Source organism: Chiloscyllium punctatum, chromosome 22 (genome assembly GCF_047496795.1).
Source record: "Chiloscyllium punctatum isolate Juve2018m chromosome 22, sChiPun1.3, whole genome shotgun sequence".
Classification (NCBI taxonomy): Eukaryota; Metazoa; Chordata; class Chondrichthyes; order Orectolobiformes; family Hemiscylliidae; genus Chiloscyllium; species Chiloscyllium punctatum.
The window spans coordinates 46,584,735-46,607,671 of NC_092760.1; the positions used below are offsets into that span (position 1 = coordinate 46,584,735).

Here is a 22,937-nt window from a genome sequence, read left to right on the forward strand (position 1 = left end):
CCTTGCTCTATGAGAATCTATTCCTTGTATAAACTTCACTACATTCCAGATAATGCTTACAAGCCAATTTTCTTTTGAGGCCCTGTCCCTTTGTGATTTTTTGTAGTGCCTGAATTATTGATCAAGTTGAATTCACGAACTGAAGTTCACTTCTCTGTTGATATCAACTGAGAAGTAAAGAATATTTCCTCTTGTCAATTCGTTAACAAATGCACTAGACATTTCAATGCATAAATGTATTTTTGATAATGTATTATAATTCTTACATCTGCACAAACTTGTACTAAATCTTGTTGCTCATGTCACTCTTTTCCAGCACTTTACAATTTAAACTCAAATCAATAGTTATGATGGAATTTGTCTATGTAAGCTAGCCACCCTATAATTATAATATGATCACCTGGGGGCTTTTCGCTGCACAGCAGCAGAGTTGTGCTGGCTAACAGAACAATGGGAAACCTTATAGCTTCCAATAGTTTTAAGAGACCTTTTACATCCACCTCGGGTGGGGACTGTTTAAAATCAAAAATCTAAAAGACAACACCTCTAAAAATGTCACACTCCCTCATCACTACATTGAAGTACATCCTAGATTATATTTGTGTCCCTGATTTTTAATCAGATCAAGATTTACAGGGAAAAGGCAGGAAAACTTTCACCCTAAGCAAAATTGTTCAATTTATAAAATATTAAGTTTCCATCTGTATATTGTTAGCAGTTATTGATTGGAATTATTACCTTTCCTTTTTGCATTGAGATGACTGACAAATTTAAAATGCTGATCAAGTTCCAATATTGTACAATTACCTTTGGATTCAGCAGTGATAGATAAGCTCTAAACAGCATCAAATGGTGGTCCAAGTTCAAAGGATACCACAGATGAGCTCCTGGTAAATTTTGTTTAGCTTGGAGGAGCTGGAGAGCTCCATCAAACTGCAGAAATTCAGCATGGAACAATGATACCTCATACATACCAGTCCACATCCCACCCAAAAGCAGCAGTGGACAGTTTGCCTAATGTTATGGCAGCTCAAAATCAAAGGTTTCTCTGATGTTTCTAGTTTTTTGACTGCAAAAAAACTCAATTAACCATGAGCTAGGCCTCTCAGTCAGCTAACTTGATGACTTGTTAACATGGATATAGCTCCACTCAAACTGACTCCACCACGACCAGTTTGGTTTAATGAGGTGATGCAAAAAGAATAGGTAAAATACCATTTAGCATTTAAACCAAGTTGAAATATTAGCTAAACATCAAAACACAAATTTTAAAATACTGTTATGAAAATGTTGAAATCTCCTGCAGTTCTTACTTTGGTTCAAGATTACAATTTAGATTTTTTGTCCCTAGCTCTGATTAATTATGAATACTTTTAGAAAGATAATTTTTATTTGAGCACTAATGCATTAATCTAAACTATTAATTTGTGCAATTCTTTGAGTGTTTTGTGAACATCTGGAGAAGCAGAAATGAAAAAGTTGACTGGTAAGGATTGAAGTTTCTGCCAAGCTCCAGACACAGATATGACATAAAACTCCACAACTCACCAACAGCAGTGTTAAAAAGTGATCCTTGGTGAAAAGAAACGCAAAGCTTTAGATACAAAAAAAATCTAATTATGACTATTATTCTTTGTAGCCAAATTGTAATCAGTCATTAAGTTCTAATCAAACTCAATTAGCCTCAAGACTTGACAAATACTCACAAGAAATCATCCTGAATATTGCCATTGAATGTTCCACAGAGACCAATGGTATCCTCTTTCCAGCTTGTATCCACCTGGATGTAGAGCCGTCTCCCTTCTCTATCATATTGCAAATGCAATCCAAAGTTGGTCTTAATTTGCACAAACATGGAGCTGAGCTCAGTGACTTCAAACAAATCTGTTTTAGGACAAGGGAATGTACTATTGAGATTATGGTGTGAAACAGTTGTTTGAACAAGATGTTGTCAAACTGGTTGCTCTAGTTAGCTACATTTTACCAAGTTTGTTAGGTAGAATGCTAACAGCAATTAAGTTAGACATGGTTCTTTGTACAAGTAAAATGTATTAATATTCAAATATAATTTAGCTAATTCATCATTAGATAAGTTTATGACTTTAAAAATGAGGCAGGGAAATACCAACAAATTGATATGGATGTGAGTTTGCTCACTGAGCTGGAAGTTTTGTTTTCAGACATTTTGTCACCATACTAGGTAACATCATCAGTGTATGGCCCACTTTTTATTTATGAGCTTTGGTTTCCTTGGGTGGGTGATGTCATTTCCGATGGTGAAGGCATTTTCAGTGGTGATGTCATTTCCTGTTCTTTTTCTCAAGGGGTGGCGAATGGTATCCATGTCAATGTGTTTGTTGATAGAGTTCTGGTTGCAGTGCCATGATTCTAGGAATTCTCGTGCATGCCTCTGTTTGGCTTGTCCTAGGACGCTAACACCAATGGGCACAATACATTGAAACTAGTCCGAAAATGGGAAACCAATTCCATCCGACACAGCACCATCTGTGAACAGCTGCACTTCCTGCACAAATGTCTAAGGAAACAGGTATTACCTAAATGTCTTAAATACAAACCTCCCCTTAACACCCCATTAGCCAAAGGAATAGCAGAGCAAAATGGCCACAGAATGCTTAGAGAAATGATTAATGATAGCCAGAACAGACTCCATAAATACAACCAAGAAATTTCGTGCCAAAAAACTTTACTCATTAATGCAACAGACCAGGAATGGATAGACAGTACAACAAACCATAGACATTAGACAGTGGCAAACTGAAAATGAAAAAACTAGACTTGAAAAAAAAACTAGATAAACTTACAGAAAATAACAGCACTGACAAAACTCTTATGTGACCAACCCTTAACAGACACTGAAAAAGCTGTCTTTGTAAGGGGATTAAATTACAACTTCCAGGATGTGGACAAAAAAGATCGCTTAGTAGCATTGGAAAAAACACTGAAAGACAACAAACTCACAGAAAAAACCCAGCAAACCATTAGACAAACAATCACACCAACATTAAGCAGGAAAAGGAAGGAAACACACTCAATACACAAGAAAGGAAGGCATTAGAAGGACTAAAAGATAAAAATATTGTCCTACCTGCAGACAAAGGACACTTGACAGTCATTTTAAATCAAGGGGCCTACATTGAGAAAGCCCCTCTTAGACTCATAGTCTCGCTACCTGTAACACCAACTTACAGATTAGCCAAGGAGCTACACCAAAGACTAAAACATTTAGTAGATGACTTACATCACTCCACCCACCCCACCTAAGAATTCCTGAAGACTAAAGACATCAAGATAGAAGACGATGAAATAATGGTCTCCTTTGACATAACAGTCCTGTTCACATTCATATACATCAAACTGGCCAAGGAAACACTGACTACACTACTGGAAGAACCAAAGACACATACACCAAACACCACAAACTTCATCAGCAAAGACAGTACCGCCAAGTTAGTGGACCTATGCCTTACCACCCACTTCACCTTCAACAACAAAACCTACAGACAAACCAACGGAACACGCATAGGATCTCCGACATCGGGGTTCTTAGCAGAGGCAGTAATGCAGAGACTCTAACAAACAGCTCTGCCAACCAACCAACCCAAGCTATGGGTCCGTTACATGGATGACACCTTTGTCATGACTAAACGAAACAAATTAGAGGAAACCTTCAACACCATCAATAATACCCTTACTGGCATAAAATTCACTGATGACAAGGAAAACAACAAACTGCCATTCTAGACATCACAGTAAAGTGAACAGCCAATGAGGATCTTTACACCAGCATATACAGGAAAACAACACATATGGACCAAATACTGAACTATAGAAGCAATCATTCCAATACCCACAAAAGGAGCTGAGTTAGAACATTATTTCAACAAGCCACCACACACTGCAGCACAGAGGAACTATAAAGAGCAGAGGAAAATCACCTAGACAGTGTATTCAAAAAGAACGGGTACCAATGAACACAGTCCGCCGATTTCTGAGCAACAAACCCAAACAAGCAGACAAAACATGTCCAGAAACCCTAATTACTCTCCCCTACATCAAAAACATCTCAGAAATGACTGCCAGACTACTCAGACCACTTGGCATCATGGTAGCCCACAAACCCACCAGCACACTAAAACAGCAGCTAATGAACTTGAAAGACCCTGTCCAGACACCAAGCAAAACTAATGCCATTTACAAAGTATCGTGCAAGAACTGTAACAACACTACAATAGACAAACAGGCAGAAAACTAGCCATCAGGATACAAGAACATCAACTAACCACAAAAAGACATGGCCCACTATTACTAGTATCTTTACATTCAGATGAGGAAGGACACCATTTTGACTGGGACAACATATCCATCCTAGGACAAGCCAAACAGAGACACAAGCGAGAATTCCTCGAAGCATTGCATTCCGACTAGAATTCTATCAACAAACACATTGACTTAGATTCCATTTATTACCCCGTGAGAAAAAGAACAAGAAATGACACCACCAACCAAGGAAACTGAAACATATAAATAAAAAGCAGGCCACACCACCAATGCCTCACTGGAGACACACTGATGATGTTACCTGGTATGGTGATGAAATGTCTGAAAATGAACCTTCCAGCTCTATAAACAAACTTACATCCAGAACCTAAACCTGAGCTGTAAATCTTCTCAAAACTCACTACCAACAAAGTGACTTTACAACAAACTATGAGCACAAGAGGAGGAGATATTTAACTTCTCAAACCTATTCTAGTGCCACACAAAGAGATTAGGACTGATCTGCAAACTAACTCTATAGACACACTCATGTCCCTTAATATCTTTGGACAACGATATAAAAGATCAATCCCAGTTTTAAAATTAATAATTTACCCATTTTATATTGTGGAACAGAGTTCCAAATTTCCATGGAATATGACAGTAGTTTATTTAATCTCTCCATGCATCCTTGGCCAATATTCCCTTTCCAAAATGTGGAGCCTATAACTATTGAGGTGTGGTCTAACTAGAGTTTTGCACAGTTCAAGTATCATTTATACTGTACATTTTTAAAAAGAGCATTCCAGACACAATATTATGGGTGGGCAAGAAACAAAAAGTGTCAGCAAAGTACAGTAATGTCACCAGTCTGGTTTACAGTAGTCATTGAGTTCCTTCTGGTTCCTTCTGGTACCTTTTGACTCAATGAGGATACAAGATTGATAGAAATATTGATTCTCAATCTTTCATTCCCTAGTTCCAGATTCACCTTTTCAGTTTCTCTGATGGTATTTCCACTGCCCCCCTCCTCCCTCACCTCACCCCCCTTCCCCCCCCACCCCCCCCACCCCCCCACCGCCCCGCCGCCACCATTTTTCTTTCAAGTACGACTTGATACAAAGAGTGAGAGAGGCAGAATCAGCGTGAGAGACAGAGAGGCATTTAGCTGCTTTCTCCCTCATAGACTGATGTTGGTCCAAACACAAAGCTATAGCTGCTTGCCCAGGAACCAATCAAGAAGTTATTGCTATACCATCAGACTCCAACATGAAGCAGATTAATCTTACTTTGGACTGTACTAAAAATAATGCAGTGACCCCACTGCATCTCAAATTATATAAAAATCTAATAATGAATATCAGCTTTTTTACTTGAAGTTTAAAAGGAAAGTACTTCCACCAAGCCAAGCTAATACCACATACTAGACAATTACATTTTCTGGTTAATATTTAAATATCTGGAGATCACTACAAGCTGTAACCAGAGCCAATGAAAAGCTAAGTAGTAAATTTAATTGTCCATGATTATATGAATGCGACTTTGGTTAACTGTTACAAATGATCAAGTGTAAAGGGTAAGCAAATGTGTAGACTACTGAAAGTGATTTTTGAAAAGGCTAAATATGTACTTTGAAAGAGAAAGATACATTTGCAGCTTCAGAAAGATTATTGTAGCAAGTGGTTATTATTTCATACCATCTTTATAAGGCAAACTGATCCTGTACTGATTACAATGGTACACCTCGCCTGAATGAGTCAACGTCACCTGTTTCTTCAAATCTTCATCAATAACTAGACTCACTGACTGAATACAGGCACCATTTAGATTCTGAGAAAAGAAGCAGAGACAGTTTAGAGTTTCATAATATGTGCTTGCTCCATTCACTTTTACAACATAATGTTTTGATTTCAATCTGTGTAATAAATCCATTAATTTGGAAAGTCGGATAAAGGGAACACAGGGGATTTCTTCAGTATGTTTCCAATTACCTGGTGTAACTTTGTCAAAAGATCAACAGAAATTTCATTTGTACAGTGTTCAAAGCTTCTGGTGCTTTTTAAAATAAAAATATCACAGATTTCCAGCAATTATTCTGGTGCTTTTTAAAATAAAAATATCACAGATTTTCAGCAATTATTCAGCAAGTTAAAACTGAAGTAAAGAGATTATTTTTCAATCAAAGTATCATAAGATTTTGGAATACACTGCCATAAATACCATAAAGTAAAGTCAATTGAAATGTTAAAAATTAAGATATGTGTTAATGATTGGTTGGTTATGTTGTTAAGGAAGCACAGGTGATGGACACTGAAATGCTGGCCTTTATATCTAAAGGGCTGGAATTTAGGAATGCTGCAGGTATACAAAACCATAGTGTAACCCCACAGAGTACTTTGAGTAGGTCTGGGCACTACACCTTAGGAAAGATGTTTTGGTCGTGGATGGAGGTCAGCGCAAATTTACAAGCATGATACCTAGACTTCAGGGGTTAAGTTATGAGGTGAGATGAGACAAATTAGGTCTGTATTCTCTAGAAGTTATACAGTTAAGGGGTGAAATGATTAAGGTCTTCCAGATATTAACTAGGAAAGATAGGGTAGATAAAGATAAAGTATTTCCAGTGGTTCAAGATTCTAGAACTAGAGGCACAGTCTAAGAATTAGGGCCAGGCCATTCAGGAGAGATGCTAGAAAGCATTTCCACACACAGAGTAGTAGAAGTTTGGAACTCACTTCCTCAACTGGCAGTTGATATCAATGCATTTGTTAAATTTAAATCTGAGAGCGACAAGATTGTACTAAGCAAGGATATCAAGGGATGGGGCCCAGGGCAGTCATATCCAGTTAGGCCAGAGATCAGCCATGATCTTACCAAATTGCGAAGCAGGCTCGAGATGCTAAATGGCCTAATCCTGTACCTATGGTGAAGGACTAAGAAAACATAACAAGAGGCTCCTTATGGTGCAGTGATAGCCTCCCTACCTCTGATCAGAAGACTGGGATTTAAGTGTCATCTAATCCAAAGATGCGTCATAACATTTCTGAACAGCTGTCTTAAAAATTATCTGGAAGCTCACATTAAGAGAATCAGAAATGTCCCTCAGAAGCCCATTCCTCCCCCTCTGAGCTGTCTCTCTGAAATTCACTCCATGCCATTCCAATCGTTGCAGAGGGGTTTTCTCTCCAGGCTGCTTCTCTTCCTTCACTTCCTTTCTCTTATCTGCTGTCCAGGCATGTCTTGTCATCTGGATAGATATCCAGTGGTAGCAGGGGCCATCAGTAGAGGGCACTCTTTGTTGGAGGTCTCCCTTTCACTATTAGAGATCTGACAATGGAGGGTGTTGTATGTTGCAATCCCATGCAATAGGAAGTTATACCGTCATAGAGTCAAACAGTAGAGAATCAGAGCCTTCAGTTCAACTCGTCCATACCAACCAGATTTCCCAAACTAAACTAGTCCTATTTGCCTGCATTTGGCCCATATCCTTAAAAACCTTTTCTATTCATATACCTGTCCAAATATCTTTTAAATGTTGTAACAGAACCTGCATCTACCACTTTCTCTGGCAGTTCATTCCATATGCACACCACCTGTGTGAAAACGTTACCCCTCAGGTCCCTTTTAAATCTTTCCCCTTTCACCTTAAACCTATGCCCTCTAGTTCTGAAATCCCCTACCATAGCGAAAAGACTTTTGCTATTCATCTTGTCTATGCTTCTCATGATTTTATAAACGTCTATAAGGTCACCCTTCAACCTTACGTACCAGGGAAAAAAGCCTATCCAGCCTCTTCTTATAACTAAACCCTCCAATCCCAGTAACATTCTTGTAAATCTTTTCTGCACACTTTCCAATTTAATAACATCCTTGCTACATTAGGGTGACCAGAACGTAGCAGTACTCTGCAAGTGGCCTCACCAATGTCCTGTACAGCCACAACATGACATCCCAACTCCTTTTGTTAATGCTGTGACTAATGAAGGCAAAAATGCAAAATGCCTTATTAACCATCCTATCTATCTGTGATGCCACTTTCAAAGAACTATTTACCTGAAACCCAGGTCTCTTTGTTTGACAATACACTCCAAGTCCCTCCCATTAACTATGTGAGTCCTGCCCTGGTTTGTCTTACCTAACATGCAATACCTCACATTTATCTAAATTAAACTCCATCTACCACTCCTTACCCCATTGACCCATTTGATCAAGACCCCATTATAATCTTAGATAACCTTCTTTACTATCCACTGTACCATCAATTTTGGTGTCATCCACAAACTTACTAACTACGCTTCCTATATTCTCATCAAAATTGTTTTATTAATTACAAATGACAATGGACAAACCACTAATTCCTGTGGAACACCTCTGGTCATAGGTGTCCAGTCCAATAGACAATCCTCTACCACCTCCTTCTGTCTCCTAACATCTAGCCAATGGCTTGCAGACACCTAGGCCACTGTTTTATTTGTGGTTATGAAGCATCCGTGTTCCACATGTACAGGGCTCGTACTAGATTGCAGTCTTTTTGCCATTATTTGAAGGAGCTGCTCCTCAAATTTCACCCTATTCCACCCAATACTCCTGATCTTTAATTACCCATTACAGAGGAGGCCTAGCCAACTCGGAAGACATCACGTAAGTCACTTCCTGGGCTTGGAGAGGTTGGCCATTAATAGATCTGGATAGTGGACACAGAGTGTTGCTCATTCAGATTATCTGCCTGCCTCTCTTCCATGATCTTCAAGTAATCTTGAAGCAGTAAGTGGTGTCCACCAGTATTTTCACAGCCTTCCTTGACCAGTGGGTACCACAGGGAATAGAGCAGCCCTGAAAAAGCTATTGTTTGATTACCTCAAGAGTGTAAGGACACTGCCTTACTAGATCAGAGGCAGAGATCAGTTATGCTGCACCCTGTGATTAAGCTGACTAACGAGGAAAACAATTGGTGTCATGTTTCCTACATCACCATCTGACCTGGGTCTGATTAAAAATAAATATTTAATTATATGGAAGAACGTCGAAGAACTGGAATTACATAATAGAGCTGCCATAATTTCTTTTAGCTATGTGGTGTGTTTAAATGACTTAGTTCTCTTCTTTTGTTTCTATCTGCAACCATAATTGTCTTTTTGAATCAAAATAAACATTTATAAAATAAAGTAGTGAATTTGCATATGCTTGTCCATCTTACTAATATATTTAAATAACTAGCATTTGTTTCATCAATTTCAGCAAACTGTTACTAATTTTGACCATAAGATGGAGCTGAATTCATACAATATAACACAATAACAGGTGATTTCTTATGTCTTCAGATGCAAACACTTTTCCACTTGGGTTGCCCTATTCTAAGAGCCATCTATGTATCCAGTCAGAGGTTAACTATATAATTAATGACTAATCCATACATAAACCCAACTGAGAATCACTTTGTGTAAGTTACATTTGGCGTGATGATACAATTGAAACGAACTATATATTCAGGATTTTTTTTTCAAAAACCTTAAGAAATCATCTCGAGCAATCTCCCTGTCCCTAACTGCACAGGTCTAGGTATCACATAGCCAAAGTATCATTTCACTGGCAAACATTTTTGTGGCAGCTTAATAACCAACTACTGAAACCAAGGCTCATGAAATCTTAAGTGCTAAGATGCAGGAGAGAACAAGATTGCAAAGTGCTTTGAACATAACAGTAAAGATGTCTTGAGAAGTTAATATGGATTTGTGTGGGACAACAGAGTATAGTTTTAGTTTCCTTACCAAAAATAAAGTAAAAGGTCTGAAAAAAAGTTCATTAAATTGACTTCCTGAGAGAGACTATATTCCATGGCATGTAGACAGACAATAAGTGGTCTGTTTGAAATGAGTAAATAATTTTAGAAAACTTCTCAGGACAAATGCTGAGAAACTATTTCCACTTGCTGTAAAATCCAGAACCTAAGGGGTTAATTATTGGGAGAAACAGTCAGCTTTTTTAAAGTCTGATTTGAAGAGAAACTTCTTCACATTCAAGGGCAGTGAAGCTTTGGAATGCAGTAGACCATTAAGGCAAGGATGCTTAGTAGATTAGTAGATTATTGAATAGAACAGGCATATGGGGATGGAATCATAGGACAGGGAGCTGAGGTAGAAATTCGGTTACAGTCATAGAGTCAGAGAGGTCTACAGCACAGAAACCTTCAGTCTCAAAAGTGCAAACAACAGATTAAGCAAGCCATTTCACATTGTTACCAAGCAGTAGGTATAATGCAAGTGATATTTTCCAAGTAATGAGACAATGCCATCAATCCAAAAAGACATTTTGCCTTCCACACAATTGACTGTGCAATTTATGAATTTCAGTGCCAATGAAATACCAGGTATGTAGGCCAGACATTTTGACAATTGACTGATAATATCAAACATGTTCCTCCAGGTGCTCATATCAGATCAAGTAATGATTGATTTCAACCAGACTTGGCTGAGAGAACCCAAGACAAAACATCTAGATTGTTAGATGTGATTCCATGATTGAGAAACATTTGCTGAACAATTCTGAGTGAACTAATAGCTACATTTAACCAATTTCGAATTATCAGTTGAACTATAATGTGCCTAGTTTACGCCTCTTAGAAGGGGTATATGTTTACATGCAGGGACCTGATCTCTGCAAACAAAAAGAGTCTGTTCAATCCTTGCATATTTTTATTTTATCTGGAGGTATGCAGAGTCTATAGTTCCCATTGTTTTCTTGATGGCAATATCCCAGCCAATCAATTCACACAGACTTGCTCCTGCAATATTAATTGTTGTGATTGCTTGAAATGTGGCATTTTTGCACTTGCTCTGTACAAGACAAAATGCTTGGCAATGGGTCTCTCTTCAGCTATAAAAAAACGTAATAAGCATAAAAAAAGCAGTGCCCCTATAACGGATTTATTCAGAAATTAATGACAAGAATGTATTATGACTTAGCTTCAGGATGTTCTAACACCATTCTCAAAATCAGAAAAAGGTTCAAAAGGAAATGCATATCTTAGCAATTCAGAATTCTAAGTATATTTTTCACTAGTAAATTACCTGTCAACTAACATTGAAAATATCATCGGAGTTTATTTGAACTATTCTTGTTAATACTAATATTTCAGGTTTTCTGAACTTTGTAATTGTGCCTCATAACATGGAAATGTCTCACTATAGTTCAACAGATTTTCATTGGGTAAAGAAATACCAGGATATTCAGATAAAAGCAGAATTGAAAATGGCTTATTTCTTACTACTTCTTAAAATATTTACTACCTAGGTTGGCTCTTAAGCATTGACTGGAGCCAACAAACAAAGTGTAAGGCAGTGCTTAAAACATTTGGAGAAAAACGCCTGAAAAAAAAGTGAAATTCAAGCCAACAATAATTCCCTGTTTTACTGAATTGGCTCTTTCACGATGTTACATTAATCCCTCTTCAGGCCAGTGTTTTCATATCAGCTGCTGCCTCTTTCATCAGTTGCTATGCAAACTTCTTTTATCCTGGCCTGCTCTCATCCTCTACACCATCAAAGGCATCAACATTTCAACAGACACAGATAGGGATCCATTGACTCAACTTCACGTCCAAGTTATTGCCCTCAATGTGTCCGAAAATTTCACATGATTCTTAAATCTACATGGTCTTGGTGAATATCACTTTCATCACCTTCCTGGCACCAGACGATTGCTAGCTTTGTGGTTGAAAGTTGAGAAAATTTGTAGATTTATTTTCAGCTGAAATGTAATGGCCTTTATTGTGCCACTTAGTAAAGATAAGTTGAAAGGCTTTTATCTAAAAAGAGATGTGCAGCCAAGTTCAGTCGCTGTAATTCAAATTCACCAATCACTGCTCCTGTCTTTTCTTCCAACCATTTTCTCTATATATTTATTTTCCTTCAATCCTATTCTATTTTCAGATTTGTTCAAAACCCTTATTATTTCAACCTTTCTGTTTTATCTACAAAAGCAACATTTATTTCTTACTGTGCCACACTGAGAATTTTGAAGACTGATGGTAAATTTTCCTGAATTACGACTCTTTGCCAGAATATACTGGCACGTAGCATGGAAGGTGTATGCCCGATCATCAAATGTCTTGAAGTGAATATCTCCAGTTACTGAGCACTCCGCTAGAATCAATGAGAAAAAAGTACTAAGCAAAATCAAACGGTACTATAAAATTTTAATCATCACATGTAGCAACCCAAGTCAAAACTTTCTGGATCATTGCGGCAGATATTTACTATATATCAACAGCTTGATGACGATTCCAGAAATTTCCAAATCAAGAATTAATGACAGTTGATCACATTGTTTTTTTTTCAATGATGAATTTGGACTATCATCAATTAGAAACCATTATGGGGTGGCACAGTGGCTCAGTGGTTGACATTGCTGCCTCACAGCACTAGGGACCTGCGTTCAATTACACACTCGTGCGACTGTCTGTGTGGAGTTTGCACATTCTCCCAGCATCTGTGTGGGTTTTGTCTGGGTGCTCTGGTTTCCTCCCACAGTCCAATGTTATGCAGGTTAGGTGGATTGGCCATGCTAAATTACCCATTGTATCCAGGGATGTGCAGGTTAGGTGGGTTAGCAATGGGAAATTCAGAGTTGCAGGGATAGGGAAGGTGGATGGGTCTGGTTGGGATGCTTTTCAGAGAGTCGATGCGGACTTGATGGGCCGTATAGCCTGCTTCCACACTAGACGGATTCTATGATTCTATTAGGAAACAGATACTGCCTTGGAATTGTACTATCGACATGTAAGTTATGTGGCACCACAATGCATTTCAACTGGTTTAACTCAACTGTTGTGTGAATTTAGCAGACTGTGAACCTATCTTTGAGTGGAACAAAGACAAATGAATTTATGTGGGAATCATTTTGCTTTGTTAGGAAAAAATGCCACAAACAATGAAATATCAGTGGACACAAGCTAATTTTTAACTTATTATAACTTACAACTAAGGAAAGTCAGGCATGACTAATACAGGTAAAGGATATTAGAGATGCATGATAGGCTAGGAGTGGCTGCTGATGTGTACAGTGGCAATGCATTTGATGAACAAATGAATATGTTTCTAGAGATTCCCATCATTGAGGGATGCAAATGAAGAGCGGTCGATTTGACAAAAATTGGACTTATTTGCAGGTTGGGTATTCCTGGTATCGAAACGTTCTTTTATATATTTAAGTCAACCATAAGTTGCCAATATTGCTGTGGAAGAATTCCCTCATATCTACCAATTGCTTATCCCTGATATTAAGGTTAGCAAAATGATAATTTATTAACAAATGAATACATAAATTGATTTGGCTCAGGAAACAACATTGTTGTGCCTGTTTTACAATCATATAAGTGGTGCATCAATTACAAATCCAATAGTGGTCAGGCCAATCATAATTTCAGTCTCGATCTATGCTGCTGTAAATCTAGCTTTTTTTTGAAGTAGGTAATATTGAAATGAGGCTGCTACAGCTATTTCCATACATATTTTTAAAAGTATGAAAAGTCATCAGAAATATTATGGCTGTAAACTCTCAGCTTACTTTTCAGATTCTGCAGTGGCCTAACCAGCAAGTTGGTTTTCCCTTTGAAAAGAAACCTGCAAAGTATGCTTTCTGCTGAAGGTAATCTTCATGTTGAACCAGAAGAAGCATGGGCCAATAGGGGCATTCTTACCTGCTAGCCAACTACTTTAGTTGAACCCTTATTTGCTGTTGCAACTTGCTGCGAAAAAGTTAATTAAAATCAAATTCATAACTGCTTCAGGACTCCTGAATGCCACATTGACTTGGCAGTGCAGCTGTATCCAAATATTGTATCCATTCACTGAGCAAGTCAAATCCAAAGCATCCCCCAATACAATAAATAACAAATGTGTAGAAGAGAATAAGAATGATCATTCACCTGGACAGTCATTCTCTGTACAGTTCCAAGTGCCTCCTATGCATACGCTGGAACCAAATAAAGTGAATAAATTAAGTGAAACAACTTGAGACAACATCAATTCCTATTATATATTTAATAAACCAACTACTTCAGAAAGAGAATAGATAACACCCTTTCTTTCCTCCTCAGGACGGGAGAATTAGTTTGGTCCCTCAAGCCTGCTCTGCCATTCAACAATCATGGCTGATCTGATATTCCTCATGTCCACTTTCCTGCCCTTTCCCCATAACCCTCTATTCCTCCACTGATCAAGAGTCTGCATTTCAACCACAGATGTGCACAAGGACTCTAACCTACAGCTTTCTGTGGCAAAGAGCTTCAACGATTCACAGCCCGCAGAGAAGAAATTTCTCCTTATCTTGGTACCTCTTTATTCTGAGACTGCGCTCCCTGGTCCTAGACCCTCCCATGAGGGGAAACATCCTGTCAAGCCCCTTAAGAATTCTATAGATTTCATTGAGATCACCTCTTATTCTTCAAAACTCCAGTGAGAACAGTCCCAACCTGTTTCACCTTTGCTCATCAGACAATTGCTTCATACCAGGGATCATCCTAGTGAACCCTCTCTGAACTGTCTCCAAAGAAATGATACCTTTCCTTAAATACGGGGACCAAAACCACTCTCAGTACTCCAAATATGGTCTCACCAGCATCTTGTACAGATGCACTAAGATTTCCTTACTCTTATATTCTTATTCCCTAAAATTCCTTTAACCTTCCTGATTACTTGCTGCAGCTGTGTGCTAACTTTCTGTGCTTTATGCACAAGTACCTCTAAGCCCTCTTGTGTTGCAGCTTTCTGCCCACTTACTTAACTTATCAATATCTCTCTGTTTATATCCGGCTCACAACATGCATTTTGATCTATATTTGGACAGTAAAATATTTAGAACCACCAGAAAGGAAAGGAAGTAAATGGCAATAGCGAAACCCACAGTCATTACTGTCAAGAAGGAAAAGAACAGCATTTGTACGGGGAATACCTCCACCTGCAAGTCCTGCTCCAAACCACTCACATCCTGACTGGGAAAAATGTCATTGTTCAGCTGAGTCAAAATGCCGGAACTGAAACCCCCACATCCCCATCACCCCCACCATCCCCCACCCCCGATGGCATTGTGTGTCTAACAGCAGTTCAAAAATGCCCACAACCTTCTCAAAGGTAACTAGGGATGGGCAATAAATACTGGCTAGCCAGTGATGCCAACATCCTATTACTTCATTTTTAAAAATGCGAATGATAATGATAATGAAAGGAAGAGAAAATGGGTCAAAAGGTGTGCATGTGGAAGACATTTGGGGGTAGGCAGCAGAGGAAATGATTAACATGGAGGTTCTGTCTTGGGGCAGTGCCATGATCAGCCAAGAGGTAGTAGGGAGAACAGTATCTGCTCATACTAGGTGACCAGATTTCAGATTTGATGTGTCAGATGGGTGTTACTATCAGATTAGCGGACTTGTTCCTATATTGTCACTGCACCAAAATCTTGGAATCTCTCCCTCTCACTGCATTGTAAGTCTAACAACAGCACACAAATTGCAACAGCTCAAGTCAGCTCACCATCACCTTCCGAAGGGCAACTAGGGACGGGAAATAAATGCTTACATTTCACAAGGGAATTATAAAATGGAAAACAAAATCACAGACTTGAATCCAGAATGCTCCTGGCTCAGGGGTGAGAATACCAGTACCAAACCACAGCTGATACAATGACGTTCAATGTAGAGTTAAAGATGGTTTAATTGTTTAACTTCAGCTCAGTGTGCATCAAGTATAATATTATCCCAAATCTTAACTGTCTTCCCTTTTCCCTTGTTACTTGCTCCCTTCTAAGTGAGCATTTGTTTTGTGAACATTAATAATAGGCAGATGGGAGAGAGAGATTGAGAGTGAGTGAGTGTGTGTGTGTGTGAGAAAGAGAGAGAGAGATATGTTAAGGGGTTGTGGAAGAGGGGTTGTGGAAAATGGTTTGTGAAGGGACAATGGAAGGTATGAGTGGGCACAGAAAAAGCATAGGAGGAATTATTGAAAATGAAAAAGTCATGGGGTTTTGGTGTACGGGTAAGGATGTTTGAGGACTGAACAAGATCAAAGTCCCAGCAAATAGAGTTGAGTCTCCTAATTTTCTGGCCTCAACATCAGCTTGCTACTGTTCCCACTTAATCCAGCATCAGAAGGCAGCACTCCTGTCTCCAGCCTACACCAACTACCTGGGGTGGAAACAACACATGTATGCACATTCACTCGGAAAATTCACTTGGGAGGGTGACATCAAGAAATGGGTCATCTAAGGATTAAAATCCATCTGTGTATTGTAGTTTCAAGTCTTGTGGCACTTCCAACAAATCCTGAATATGTGAATTTTCTTATACTTAAGTCTTCAAATAATAGCATACAGCACGTATAATTTTAAATTTCATAAATTTCTTATCTACTTCACAATAAACATTCACTTTTCAAATTATAAAGGATGTTCGCAGGATAATTAGCACCATTCTAACAAATTTCATGTTCTCCTAATCTTGAACAATCTTAACTATTTAAGTAAGGTCCTAAAGTGATGACCTGTGACAAAATCCAGCCATGAGATGGATTCTTCTCCTCTAGGGTTCTCAGAAAGAGGCTGCTAGAGGCCCGAAACCTCTGTCCTGGTAATTACTTTCCTTATTTCTCCATAAGTCTGCCTCAGAACCAGATCCTGAATTTATTATATAAACCAAAATGGTATGTCAAGGGCTTCCAAACTATGAAGGAGGATTAATTCAATGAACTTAAATGCTGAAAAGCTGAACAAGTCTTGGATTATCTTAATTTGCTGGACGGGAGTCTTACATACTAGGAATAGTCACTCTAAGTTCCAACTATTTCTGTAATAACTGGAAAGTCATGCTCAGCATGTAAATAAATTTCTGATTGGAATTGTTGGTGGGAGAGAAAAGTTAGAATATTATCTCAAATCTGTCTATCCATTATATTCACATCCCTTGTCTACATTCATGGTCCTGTTGTTTTCCAATTTAACACTTCTGTTGCAATAGAAGATCCAGATCTATTTCAAATGATCCACATCAATTAAATATTTAAAAAGATTTGTATAAAAACCTTGAATTTATCTTAATAAGACATCAGCCCAAATCTTTCAACTTGAGTCAGAAATTCCTATTTCCGGCCCAAATCAGGTGAAAGATTGTTCAGTTATTCCTTAGTTTTTCCAGCTAGACTTCAGATGTAGGATCCTTCAGAACTGAAGCAGTCCAGCAATCACGGAGACAGCATTGAATTGAATCATTGCCAAAACTGTTACTTCTTTTTTTAATGAAATTGGTTGCAATGTTCCAGAAAGTACACATTGCTAAAGGTCTCAAATCCACCTTGATAGTAAGGGAGAGAAGTGAAGTATGTAAGGTAGCTGAGTGAGGACGGTTGCCCATAGCAGCTCAGTAAGTGAGAGGTTGAGGACTGAGTACAGTTTCAGGTGGTTGGAAGTGGATTGGTCAAGTGTCCATGGGGGACGGATCAGGCATCCAATGGGGGTGGGAGATTTTCAGTGCTGCTCTAATGCCCATTGTGGTGAAAGTGATATCACTTGGCACCCATTTGGGTTGGGGTGCCCGAGGTCTGTGGGATTGGGGCATTGGATGGCCAGGGAGAGGGAACAACTATTGTGAGTGAGCTTGGGGGTTCCAGTTTTGAGTAACTGGAACAGTGGCTAATATTATAGTCAGTGGTTGGTTTGAGAAGGTTATAATTCCAGCAATATCTCTGCGAAAATTATTAAATATAAATAAATCAGAACGCTGCAAAAACTCAAAATCTAACTCTGGGTGCAAGGTAATTGCCCATGGAAATTTAAGCTTCCTGATAATTATCCACTGTCCCAGCATCAAACACCAAGAGGTACCAACGTGCATCTTTTAGGGAGACTGGAAGATCTAAGCGACCATATATTACATTCACAATAACAGAAGAATTTTACACTGTTTTAATGTGAAATAAATCCTCCTGAGAATGGAAAGACACCTTGACGAATGAATCACTAACCAGTAGCTGCATTGTTTCTGAATTACAGAGCCTGAAGTATAGGGAATCCCATGAAACGTACAAGGACACTCTGTGGAGTTCAAACATGTTCCATTTTCATAAACTAAACCTGTAAGAAACAATTACATCATTGTATGCCTTATTTTGAATAACATTTTATAGCTGTCAGAAAATACTATTGGTCATATTAAAAGTTATATTTAAACTTTGGTTTACAAGTAGGTGCAGAAAATTACTAGCGAATGGTTAGTTGATAAAACCAGAACAAAAAAACTTTTCAATCATAACATTCAAACTTGAGGAATACTTTGGTTGTTCCTTAAAACCACTTTGGCAATAACAACTTGCATTTATAATCATGCCAATAATACAATAAAACATTGCACAGCACTTCACAAGAGCACATTGATACAAAGCATGATACTGAGTCCAATATTAGTGCTGATCACTAAAGTCTTAATCACAGAGTGAAACTTTAAGGAGTATCTTAGTGAGGAGAGGCAGTGAGGTTAAGGGAGGGTATGCCAGAGTTTAGATGTTAGATAATGGAAGTCACAGTCACCAATGGTGGACCAATTAATATTAGGAATACACAGATCAGAATGAGAGGAGTGCAGATACCTCAATGGGTTGTGGGACTGCAGGAGATTACAAATACAGGGAACAGGCAGCCATGGAGGTATTTGGAAACAAGAATGAGATGCTGCCTGACTGGGAACCAATGTAGATCAGTTTGCTGCAAGTGAAGATATGATTGGGGGAGCAAAGTTTAGTATGACCTCAAGTTTATGGAGGTGGAATGTGAGCAATCCAGCCAAGACAAGAACTGAAATAGCCAAAACTACACCAAATGGAGGCATGCATGAAGGTTTCACCAGCAGACAAGTAGAGATGGGATGGAGTCAAATGTTGTTATATTGTATAATGCCAGGTCTTCTAGATGAGATATATGAGGAAGCTCTTGGGATTCAAAGTGTTGCCAAGTTACAAACAGATTTGTTTAAAAGACTCTTTAGTCCTCAGTAATAAGCTGATTCTCTCCAGGCCATCCCACAGTATCTGGTGGTAGAATTCATTGAATAATAGAGACAGCTGCAACAAGCAAGGAAGATCAAAAATAACAAAACCTGTGGTATTCTAGATGAGGTCTCCAGAGCTGTTGAGCTTCTGCTCGCATCAAGACTTCATGCAGTCATCCTGTAGAATTGGGAGGGAAAAGAGCTCCTCCACCCTACTCCTCCCTCAGTCTCAGGAATGAAACAGTTTTTATTGTCTTTATGCTGTTTGATCTATTTTGTTGCCTAAAGCAATGACCCTGGAACACGTTGAGTGGTTCTCATACCTTGGCATCCACCTCTCTCAAAAGGCCTGCATTAACAAAGAGATCCAAAACTGGATCAATGCAATAACCCTGTCTTCTACAAATATAAGCATTGCATGTTTGACAACAAAGTCTTCCACAAGTCAACAGAAGTCCTGGTATATAGAGCAATTTCAGTGGCCACACTCCTATACTACAGAGAGACCTGGACCGTGTATCAGTGAGACACAAATAGAGTGTTTGATAAAATCTACCAGCAATGCCTATGCCACATTCTTCAGACTCATTGCAACAACATTTGGACAAATGTTTGTATCTCTAATGATGCCGGATCCAAAACATTCAGGCCGGACTCCTGCAATATCACTTATAATGCATTGGACATTATACCTACAATCCTGTAAAATATTGTTCCAAGAGGTTCTGTTTTCTCCACTCTCAAACAGCAGCTCATACTCAGAAGCTCTATTTGATATATGGCAACATCGACAACAATAACTAGGAGGAGCCTACTGCACATTGTTCAAAATCATGACAACTTTTCCATCAAGGTACATCATGCTCCACCCAACATTTCAATGATGATGCAAAGTAACAGCGAGTGCAATAAAGGAAGATGTCTTGCATTCCAATTTATGTAATGCCCTGCCTCATGTATTTGAAGATCTGAGAGTCAAAATAAGCCTGTTCAGTCCCATAAAGAGATGGCAGAAACTCTTAATTGAGTGTACATTATCCTTGAATCAAGGGATAGCCTATGATTAATTAAAAATGCAACAAAAGCACATCTGTTTGTCCTGGGTTTTTTTTTGACTCACTGCATTTTCTCATTTTCTCTGCACTACCACTTTAACCATAACTTTACTCTTTCCTCAAATGGTATACTAGCTGTCTAATCTCACCTTTCGCAGTAAGAAACAACTTGCTCTGATCTCATTTTGTTTTCTCTTCTATTGTAATTTGGAGACAAGTAAGATACTTCAGCTGCTTGCAACAGCCAAAGTACTGACCAAATTACTAAAGGACCAAGCTATTTAACTGTCAGTCATCATCTACCAGTGCATTCTCCATAGTAACACCATTACCAGTCTGAATCTACTTGCAAACAATGAGCATGCTCATCCTGAACAATACTCAAAAACCTGTTCCCTTTATATTAAAATTCTTCCAAATGTCCTGAGTGCAAGTGTTTTTTTTTAAATTGGGGGCTTTATTCAGTAATATGCCAGCAATACTTACTTGAATTTTCTATAACGCTGTTTGAAAACCAGGTCCAAAAGTCAACTTAAAATATAGTTAAGTAATAGGCTTATAAAGATATTAATGCTGTCATTGTCATCCACTAAGGTCAATCTTTGACACGTTAAGACATGATAGGCTCGCTATGGACAAGCAAACAAATGAGGCATAAGAATGATTTTAATTTAAATTATGAATCTAAATTATGAATCTACCTTCAGGGCAATAGCATCCATCAAGACACTGAAAATCACTGTCAATGCATTCCTGCTCCAGGCCACATGACACGGGACAACAATCTACACATTCACGGTGGACAAACCCATCTTCACAAACTGGCACTGTGGGGGAAAGAATGGCAAAGAAAAACTAGCAATGAAGACAATCTGAGATTTTCGGTTGTGAATGATCACATTGCATTCAAAAGAGATCAGTTTGGAATTGTTACATTTACAAAGTAAAATGACAACAGTTCGATGGAATTAAAAACACCCCTACTTTTGGCTCCCATTAACAACAACATTTTTTTAAATTCCACTTCATCATGAGCTGGATTCCTCTCTTCTGCTGCCAGCAGCAGTGTGCCTTCAGCTCAAAATAAGTAGAGAACACCAGCCTATGTCTCCATAAATCATACAGTTCCCAGACTGCCCTAATGCTTCAAGTGAGATCTTACAAAATCCTGCAATTCTAGCAGCATCTATCATGCAGCAGGCAATTACAGCAAAGACCAGACAGTCTCAGTCATTATATATGATTCATGAGTTACACAAGAGGCTTCTACTGATTGCGCTGCAAATCTATCAATTGTGCGATTTTCAACACACATTTTGTTCACTTATTTGTTCATCATAATAAATACAAAATATTATCTGTTCGAAGATACTTATATGTCTAACATATATATTCTGACTGCGATAGGTAAAGGAATAGGTCAGTGCTAGAGGTTTTGTTTTACTAGACATCAATTAAGGTTTCATTTCTACAGAAACAAAGCCAGTGGAATAATTAGTCACAGGTAATAATTGCTTGACTGAAAAGGGGCTCATGAATAAGCAAGGGCTTTTGCAACTAGTTAATGCTTAAAGCTAGCAATCAAACTATAAAGTTGTGATAGCTTTTCATTTAACCCTGCTGAAAGGGGTTTGAGAAGTTAAGGAAGTTGGGATGTCATGTTGTAGCCGTACAAGTTGGTGGTTGGAATATTGCTCAGTTTTGGTCTCCCTACTATTGGAAAGATGTTGTTAAACTTGAAAGGGTTCAGAAAAGATTTACAATGATGTTGGCGGGTTGGAGGATTTGAATTATAGGAAGAGGCTGAATAGGCTGGGGCCTTTTTCCGTGGAGCATCGGAGGTTGAGGGTTGACCTAATAGAGGTTTATAAAGTCATGAGGGGTATGGATAGGGTGAATGATCAAGTTCTTTTTCCTATGGTAGGGGAGTCCAAAACTAGAGGGCATAGGTTTAAGGTGAGAAGGGCAAGATTTAAAAGGGACCTAAGGGGCAAAATTTTCTCCCATGGAATGGTGTGTATAGGATGTGGTGGAGGCTGGTACAATTACATTTAAAAGGCATCTGGATGGGTATATGAATAGGATCAGTTTAAACAGACAGTGGACAAATGTTATCAAATGGGACTAGATTAGTTCAGGATATCTGGTCAGCATGGACGAGTTGGACCGAAGGATCTGTTTCTGTGCTCTACATCTCTATGACTCTATAAATGAAATGGATGATAAAAGAATGAGCTGCTTGCGCATGCCGACCGGACCAATATTTGCTACAGTCATGTGACTTTACTGACTAACTAGTATGTTCTATTTCAGGTTAAAATCTTATTGAACTCAACCACCTCAATACATACAGTCGGTTCTGATATACCACAACAGTTCCATTCTCATACAATCTCACGTTATAAGAAAATCACGCAATAGCTGCACCATTTAAATTAATGGCGCTGGAATCATGTTATAGCCAATATAGATTAGGAAAATTCACATTTTACAAATAACAGTCTAAATTCTTCAATCGTGTCAAAGCCAATTCACACTGAAGAAACACGCGTTATAGCAGAACCAACTGTACTGGT

At 38.5% G+C, this 22,937-nt stretch overlaps 1 protein-coding gene across 1 annotated transcript in view; it reads right to left on the bottom strand.

Moving 5' to 3' along the window:
• The window catches only part of otog (otogelin), a 214,952-nt gene that overhangs the window by 162,499 nt on the left and 29,516 nt on the right, over positions 1-22,937 (bottom strand). Inside the window, exons 10-15 of the mRNA XM_072592880.1 lie at positions 21,063-21,188; positions 18,288-18,396; positions 14,204-14,250; positions 12,274-12,419; positions 5,976-6,108; positions 1,707-1,884 (exon numbers count right to left, since the gene is read on the bottom strand). Coding sequence (XP_072448981.1) covers positions 1,707-1,884; positions 5,976-6,108; positions 12,274-12,419; positions 14,204-14,250; positions 18,288-18,396; positions 21,063-21,188 — 739 coding nt within the window. The remainder of the gene's footprint in view (positions 1-1,706; positions 1,885-5,975; positions 6,109-12,273; positions 12,420-14,203; positions 14,251-18,287; positions 18,397-21,062; positions 21,189-22,937) is intronic.